At 38.4% G+C, this 8,204-nt stretch overlaps 1 protein-coding gene across 2 annotated transcripts; it reads right to left on the reverse strand.

Moving 5' to 3' along the window:
• Nucleotides 1-3,844: 3,844 nt before the first annotated feature.
• On the reverse strand, nucleotides 3,845-7,966 carry LOC111205463 (casein kinase 1-like protein 7). Of its 2 annotated transcripts, none has more exons than XM_048763742.1 (13): nucleotides 7,440-7,966; nucleotides 7,311-7,351; nucleotides 6,349-6,418; nucleotides 6,075-6,223; nucleotides 5,875-5,970; nucleotides 5,667-5,737; nucleotides 5,494-5,555; nucleotides 5,342-5,405; nucleotides 5,169-5,253; nucleotides 4,874-5,086; nucleotides 4,737-4,803; nucleotides 4,520-4,656; nucleotides 3,845-4,449 (listed from the first exon to the last, which is right to left on the reverse strand). In XM_048763742.1, exons 1-13 carry the CDS (start codon nucleotides 7,513-7,515, stop codon nucleotides 4,165-4,167), a joined length of 1,416 nt encoding a protein of 471 aa, XP_048619699.1. In that variant the 5' UTR covers nucleotides 7,516-7,966; the 3' UTR covers nucleotides 3,845-4,164. The 2 variants fall into 2 exon arrangements, with proteins under 2 accessions (XP_048619699.1, XP_022557040.1); XM_022701319.2 differs by having other exon boundaries at nucleotides 3,845-4,435; nucleotides 7,440-7,946.
• Between the last annotated feature and the right edge of the window lie 238 nt (nucleotides 7,967-8,204).

Genomic DNA, 8,204 nt, shown 5'->3' on the forward strand with positions numbered 1-8,204 from the left:
AGTAAGTCTTGTACACCAGAATGGTGTCAGGGCACGTGATAGCACAGTTCCTAAAGAACAATTTCAAATCATGCGCAAGTTTCTCAGATTTAGAACACAAAAGATTAAGTTCAAATTGAGAATTTCTTATCCAAGGCTCAGCATGTTTATCAAAGAAGGTGTTGTAAATCAGAATGTTTTCGAGGCATGAACTACCATAGAACATTTCCAAAACGTGCCTAACTTGATCAGATTCAGAACACAAAAGTTTTAGTTCAAGATCAGATTCAGAATAAGAATGGACAGGTTTCAAAACAGAATCACCACAAAAATCTGTTTCAGCTTTATGTGAATTCTGTTCCAGCAATGTGCTAACCATAAAATCTTCCAAAGCATATGAGGATGCAAACAAAATTCCAGTGATCAGTTCATGTCCATAAGATCTCAGACTAAAGCTATTTTCTTTGAAGACAAATGAATCAAACGATTTTCTAGAGCAGAAAACTAGTTGTTGCAAATCAAGCTCAGATGACTTTTCAAGATGATCAAGACCAGAAAGTTTTATGTCATTGGAACTGACTTTATCAAACAGATCAGGCAGAAAATTAATCAAATCAAGTTTCTCACAGTGCTCTTGAATGTATGTGGTCAAAGGCGTAGGAGTTGTGCCGGGATCAAAGCAAAGTTGGTTCTCCATGATGATGGATGTTATGCTTGGTGCTTCCGCTTCAAAGGTTGGACCAGGTTCGCCTTCCTCATCAAATATGGGACCTAGATCATCGTCCATGGGTCTCCTGGTGCCAAAAAGCAGTCCTTGATGTGAGTAGTCGAATGGTTCTTCCTTAAAATCCTGTGAAAATAGAACAAGACTACTCGGATGCTCCGGTTCAAAACAGGTTAGTCCATTAGTCTCTTCATCATCAAACATAAAATCAGATTTTGGAGATGGAAGATCACATTCATCCTCACAAATGATCAAACTTTCAATCATCTCTTCATCATACTCATCAAAAATTGGTAAAGAATCTGAAAAATCTTTTTGATCTTCAAGGTTGTTTTCAGATTTACCTTTGAGTTTTTCATTGATGAATAAGGAAGGCTTAGCTACAGATGCACGTGTGGTTGTGCTCTTCTTTTGGATCTTGCTGACGTCCTTGAGGGCTTTCACCACACCCTCCACAAGGTTGTCACAAAACTCCCAGACTTCAAACTGACTGAAAAGCCTTCTTTGATCAGCTTCAAACATCTTAACCTGAAAGTTCTCAACACAAAAGGTTAACAGATAAAAATAATCCTCACACTCTCAAGTGTTTGATCTCACCCACACAAGTGTTTCTCTCAGATTTTATGGTCACTCAAGAGTCTCCTCTCAAAGTTCTAAGAGAACAAATCAAATAACCCAATGGATTTCTCCAAGCAAGCAAGAGATGAACACAAGATAGAAAGATAAAGAGAATTGGTTTTGAAATCCGTATTAACCACTCCAAGGCTGGATTTCTCCTCAGCCAGCAGGATTTCTCTTCCACCACCTAGCCAAATAAATCAAACTTTTTTTTTCTTTTCTCTTTTTTTTTGATAGATCTTTTTTTTTTTTTTTTTTTTTTTTTTTTTTTTTTTTTTTTTTTATAGAAGAATGGCGATAGGTAAGGTAGTGGCCCGGATTTGAGATAGAAAGATGAAGAAGAAGTGTTTAGAAATGAAAGATGAGAAAGATGGATAGATAGTACCGGTTGAGTGGCTCTGATACCACTTGATACGCCCTAAAATAGGGAAGGATCACTCGACCGGACTAAAGGGATATGAACTCGCCAAAAAGGAGAACTGATGGATTGAACGGTGACACAATGGGTTGCGGATGGCCCAATGATACTACCAGACTTCAGTTGGTGCTTGATATGACTCACAAGTCCACCAAAAGAAGGATTTCTAAACGTTGCCTGATATGACGCACAGGTCCAACGAATTAGAGGCTGTTTACTCGGAGATAACCTCACCAAGAAACAAAGAAGTGTTCTACAAAGAACAAATAGATAAACTCAAATAAAAGGGGAAAAAGCTTCTCTTATTTCGTGGCTCTTAGGCCCTATATATAGGATTACAAGTTGTAGAAATCCAAAGAAGAATGTGCTAAAAACAAGCATGGAAACTAGAAATGAAGACTTTGACTAAAGACCGAAATTAATGATTTTTGTTGAATTCTTTTTCCCATGCACGACCAAGACTTCCTTGCTGACTCCCTCTTGGCATTCTTGATGAGAATGGGCTTGAAATGGACTGAGGAAAGGTCTGGTCGAATTTGGTGTAAAACCGACCCAAATTGAATTTGTTATGAATTTTTCTTTGGGCTGAAAAATGCTCATTTCGCCCAGCAACTAAACCAGCTCCATCTTCAGTGTCACTTAGCTCATTCAGCTCCAAGCTAGTATCACTTAGCTCACTCAGCTCATCTAGCTCATCTACTATCACTTCAGCTGGTTTCAGCTCAAGCATACTCTCTTCAGCTGGTTCCAGCTCGTCCTCAGTCTCATCAGCTGGTTTTAGATCAGTATCCTCACCATTAATCCATCCTGGTTTGTCTTTTGTTGAAGAATCATCTGGCTCATCCATGGTCGCATCATCCTGGCCCGGGTCTATGATCCGAGGCGCATCACGGACCATGGTGTTGGGTTGGACGGTCAGTCATGTTCTTGTTTGATTGTTGTCTGGCCGGTTGGCCTTTCATCTCCAACCCTTGGTGTGGGTCATCCGTCGATCATGTTCTTGTTTGATTGTTGGCTTGTGGGTCGACCTATGTCTAGGACGGTTCGGGAGTGTTATAAACTGAGATTTGCCAAGCTCAGGTCAGGTCTTCACGGTTGCTGTAGCTCCTGGAGACGTGATAATAGCTGGAACAGACGGATTGTTCGACAACCTGTACAACAACGAGATCACAGCCACAGTGGTTCAAGCGGTGAGAGCTGGAACAGATCCTCAGGTGACAGCACAAAAGATTGCAGCTTTGGCGAGGCAAAGAGCACAGGACAAGAACAGACAAACTCCATTCTCTACGGCAGCGCAAGATGCTGGATTCAGATACTATGGAGGTAAGCTTGATGACATTGTGTATGTAAATAAAAGGAAAAGAGAACTTGTGTTGGATTATGAATAGCTCGTTAGCTGTAATTGATTCACACACCCACGGGACTTGCGAAATCTATTAACACGCCCACATATAAGTTGCTTGAGTTTCTCTTTAAGATCAAGCTTTTAATGATTGTGTATTGTGTTTAATGAGACAGAACATAGGTTACGTGATCATAGCTTACAGTGTGTATATTTCTTGTGTGTCTTGTGTGTTTGCAATAGCTTATAGTGTGTATATTGCTTATGTGTGTTGTGTGTATTGTATGTATATTCACTCAGACTCGTCTCTTGCTTTTGCAGGTGGAGCCAAGACACACATGTGACAACTAAAAAGACAGTAGCATGTGACACAAATGAACAACAATCTGATCCAATCTCAGTTCCAGGTTTGTTCTTTTTATATCACTTCTTGTCTCTGTCTCTGTTTCTGGAACTTTGTTGTCGAAACAAAACTTTGTGCTTGATTATTAGTGTTTGTGAAACATAGGCCATGTTCGTTTGAATGTTGCAGCACCTAGGATCAAAATGTTGTTTGATTGACCTTTGCTTATCTCTGTTTCTGTAACATTTAAACTCGATAGCTGAAATTCTAAAAAAAAATATATAATTTTTTAAAAACTTCAAAGGGGTTTTCCTATTAGACCTTCACAAAAATAATTATATTAACAAGAGTTCTTAACTCCATAAAGTGTGGACATGCTCTCATTGTCCCCAAAATATGATTGTTGCCTCTTTGGTATTATTTACCAATAAAACAGACCAAAGGCCAACTTTATTTTAAAAGTGTACTACACAGATAGATTCGGAAACACAAATTCACCTCTTTTACAATGGAAACTTTGTACATTTTCCAACACATGACCGAGATTACATATACAAAGCATGAGCGGTGGCAGAAAGATCTCTCCAAGCGGAACCTGCCTGTAAAGATCTTTTTAAGTAATGTATATGGAATCTTTCTAACCAAAAGATTCTCTGTACGAAACTTTGGTTTTGGGTTTTCATGGACTCTCTTTCTCTCGTTTTACTTTTATTTCCGAAGATTGAGAAGCTCAAAGCTTCTCAATTGATCTTCACGAGCGTTTCGTGAAGAAGCGGTTGCACGAGAGAAGGACAAAGTCTTGGATTCATATCCAGCTTGGATTCTCGAGGGACGGACATTGCCAGTGCCGCTGCCACCACCGCCGCTTGATGAAACCAGGCGACTTGAAACTCGGCTATCGCTTGGTCCGCCTGCAGAACTTGGCCGAGAGCTGCGTGTAGCAGCAACGGCTTTCCTAGAAGTAGATGTTCTGTGTCTTGAGGAACTGCTTGGTCTTTCAGAGTCTCCACGCTGCCAAAAACAAACTAGAGTTAAGTCACTATCTAACTACAGCTTTTGATCAATGGGAGCGGGCTACTCAGGTAAAAAAGATACATTTTTGACTAAGTGCTTAGTGAAAGGTCCGTCATCAGAGTTTCTTGATCTTGAATGATCACGTGGGGTAGAAGAGTTTGTTGGGTGCCTTCTGGAGAAGGCTTCCACTGCACCCGAGATTCTGTTTGTTTCCTTCCCTAAACAAAAGAGTTGAAAGTTAAGTGTGAGGAATGAATATTTATGGTTATCAGATTTCCAACAGAAGCAGGGAGGAGACCTGCGTTTCTGTCTTGTCTATCCATTGAAGGACCTGCGTTAACTCCTGGTTTTGTGGTTGTATGATTCTGCCAAAATCATTTAACGTAAGCATAGAAAAAAATCAAAAGAGCCACAAGAAAAAAGAAAGAAAATCACCCTTGTTCGGGAGCTAGAACCAGAGATGGAACCGGTTTGAGGATACTTTAGGACTGTCCAGTCAAATACATAATCGAATTGGTAACCTTCTCGAATGAACAAGTCGCGGAACAGTCTCTTAAGGTAAGAGTAATCAGGTTTATCATCAAACCGTAAAGATCGGCAGTAATGGAAGTATGAAACAAACTCAGACGGGTGATGTCGACACAACACCTACCATCAAAAACAATCCATTAACATACTAATGGAGGTAGATTACCAACAAACACTTATCTGATTTTCTGAGTTATTCTACCTCTATAGGAGTTGATACTTTCTTCTCACTGATTCTGTCATACTTCTGCTTCTTTGTCCCAGCTTTTAATCCCTGCCATGGTAAGCTGATAGCCAAAAACAAAAAGAGTTTAGAGTTTTTTGTTCAAGAAAATACATACAGAAGCTAAAGAACAAGTGTTAGACTCTTCTTACCTTCCTTTGAGAAAATACATAAGCACATAACCAAGTGATTCCAAATCATCCCTTCGACTTTGTTCTGTTCAAACACCAGCAAAGGCCAATTAAGTTTCCAGAAAACATACACAACTTCCACAATATGTAACCCCATGGGACATCACTCTTACCAACTCCAAGGTGAGTGTTGACACTTGCATATCGAGCTGTCCCAGTCAGATTTTTGTTTTCTCTGTCACAACATTTTGATCATTCCTTTTCAATTCACAGAGACCAGGATACAAAGAAGCGGACCCTATCGTGAGGGTAGAGGAAACGAGAGAACATGGCATAGTCTTTTTACCGGTAAGGAATGTGCTTGTGAGTCTGAAGGTCTCTGTATTTCTTCCCTAATCCAAAATCAATGATATACACCTGAAATAATAAGGGGAGAATGAAGTTATTTCAGAAGGTTTAAAGCAGAAACCACCATCAAATTTGAATTTAACGTATAAATAAGCATACTATGGCTAAGTAGGAGTTACTTGATAAAACAAGATAGATTTTAGCACCTGATTTGCTTTGCGTCCGAGGCCCATTAAAAAGTTGTCAGGCTTTATATCACGGTGAAGGAAGCCTCGAGAATGCATATATTCGACCCTGTTAAGCTGGAACGCAAAACAGAGACAAGAATACTCCTCCATTACGAACGAACTAAAAAGTTGAGAGCACAGAAGAGCTGAAAACCAATAAGCAGATTCATATAACTCACAAGCTGGTCGGCAAGCATGAGAACCGTTTTCAAGGTAAACTTCCTGTTGCAGTAGTTAAACAGATCTTCAAGGCTAGGACCTAAAAGGTCAATAACCATTACGCTGTAGTCACCTTCAACTCCAAACCACTTGAGGTTCGGAATACCAGCTTCAGAGTCAGAGGGAAGGAAAAAAAAACATATTTTAGTTTTGTGCAAAAAAAATATTCAACCAGCACATGTAACATAAATGATTCTGCTTGAGAAAGTCGACAATGATAATAATGAGACTTACTTCCTCCTTGGAGTAGCATATACAACTTTGACTCATAATGAAGTTGAGGATGCTTGGTCTTCACAGACTCCTGAAGTGTCAAAAAAGAGAAATAAATTAAAATGGCAAAGGAAACACGAAAGCAACTTCTCATCAATTTCATGTGAAGAGAATTTTACAAAACAACATCTAGGCCTGGGCATAAAATCCGGAACCCGAAATCCGAACCGAACCCGAACCGAAAAACCCGACCCGTTATCCGACCCGAAACGTAAAAATACCCGAACGGGTCTTGTAGGGTGGTACAAAAAATATCTGAACCCGAAGTGTTATTAACCGAACCCGAACGGGTAACCCGAAAAATCCGAAATTAATAGTCAATATAAATATTTTGAAATATATATAACTATTCCAATTATTAAATTCAATATTTGTGATAATATTATATATAATAATAAATATTAAAATTCTAATAAATGCTTTAAGTACACAATTAGTTATAAATAAGTATTTTATAATTTGCTCATTGAAATAAAAAGTCTACTCTCTATAAAGCAATACATATTTTTTACAAATGATGTTTGTTTTCATGCTTGATTTAAGATTTTATTGTTATTTTATCAATTTTATACGTGATAGATTAATTTTTATTTAATTTAGATGTTTTTCTTTATGTTTTACTTCAAAAATTTTGTTTTATACTTTGGTTATATCCGAACCGAACCAATATAACCCGAATCCGTACGATATATGATTACTTTATGAGTTTTATGATGCAATAGAATTTTGAACCGAACCCGAAGTGTTATTATCCGAACCCGACCCGTACTAATAAAATTTTAGTATGGGAGCTAGAAGCGTAAACCAAAAAATCCGAAAACCCAAAAAACCCGACCCGAATGCTAACGGCTACCCGAACGCCCAGGCCTAACAACATCACATGAAAACAATATTTTAGCAAATTAAAGATTCAAAAATTATACCAGCTTGACAGCAACTTCTTCTCCTGTTTGGACATTTACACCTGCAAAAAATAAAATAAAATAAAAATAAACACTAACACTCACATAGAAGAAGAAGAAGAATCATAGGAGGGATTATTCGTGCTTTACCAAGATAAAGCTCTCCAAAAGATCCACTACCAATCTTCCTTCCAAGCTTAAATCTCCCACCGATCACAAGATCCATCTGATCTCTTCCACAATCAATATATCAAACGAACCCTCCTCTTCGGAGATTTCGTTATTGCAGATAACACAACCCAGATTCCGCGTGCTTCATGAAATCGAATCAACCCGGAACCTCAAACAGCTCACCCAAGGAGCAGCCCGGTTGCCGAATCGATTAGCCAATGAAAACCCTAATCCGATTAGAAATCGAACAATCCAGAAGAGAGATTCGACTCGGAAATTGAGCAAGAAGATGGAAATCTCGTTGGGGGATTAGAAGGAGGGGCGAGAGGAAATGAAGATCTGTGACACATTTGTCATCGCCTTTTTCTGTGTGTGAAGGGAATACTTGTCGGAAATTTTTTGGTTTTTGTTTAGGGGGTTTTAATAATACTGGTACAGTGGGATAAATTATTAAACAATAATATCCTCTGATTAAGATTTGTGTACAAAAACACACACAATACTAAGAGAGAGAGATCAACAACAAAATTAATACGGTGGGTATTTGTTTTGTTCTGGATTTTGGGAGGTTAACCGCAACATGCTCTAACAAATTTGTTGAACCATGCAAAATCTTGTTTCCTCTATAATATTTTCAATCTATCTATATTATTACAAACTAGGGGCATGTCCATGCGAGGCGGAATATTGTTTTATTGTTGTTAATTATTATTTTTCAGATGATATAGTTAACTAATTATGTGA

This window comes from Brassica napus, chromosome C7 (genome assembly GCF_020379485.1).
Source record: "Brassica napus cultivar Da-Ae chromosome C7, Da-Ae, whole genome shotgun sequence".
Lineage (NCBI taxonomy): Eukaryota > Viridiplantae > Streptophyta > Magnoliopsida > Brassicales > Brassicaceae > Brassica > Brassica napus.

Bases quoted from the DNA above. Each gene is read 5' to 3' on its own strand.
- LOC111205463 (XM_022701319.2), bottom strand. From the start codon at position 7,515: ATGGATCTTGTGATCGGTGGGAGATTTAAGCTTGGAAGGAAGATTGGT. The intron at 7,352-7,439 runs GTAAAGCACGAA...TATTTTTTGCAG, and splicing joins TTTTGGAGAGCTTTATCTTG to GTGTAAATGTCCAAACAGGA. The intron at 5,087-5,168 runs GTAGAATAACTC...TTTTGATGGTAG, and splicing joins AAGTATCAACTCCTATAGAG to GTGTTGTGTCGACATCACCC.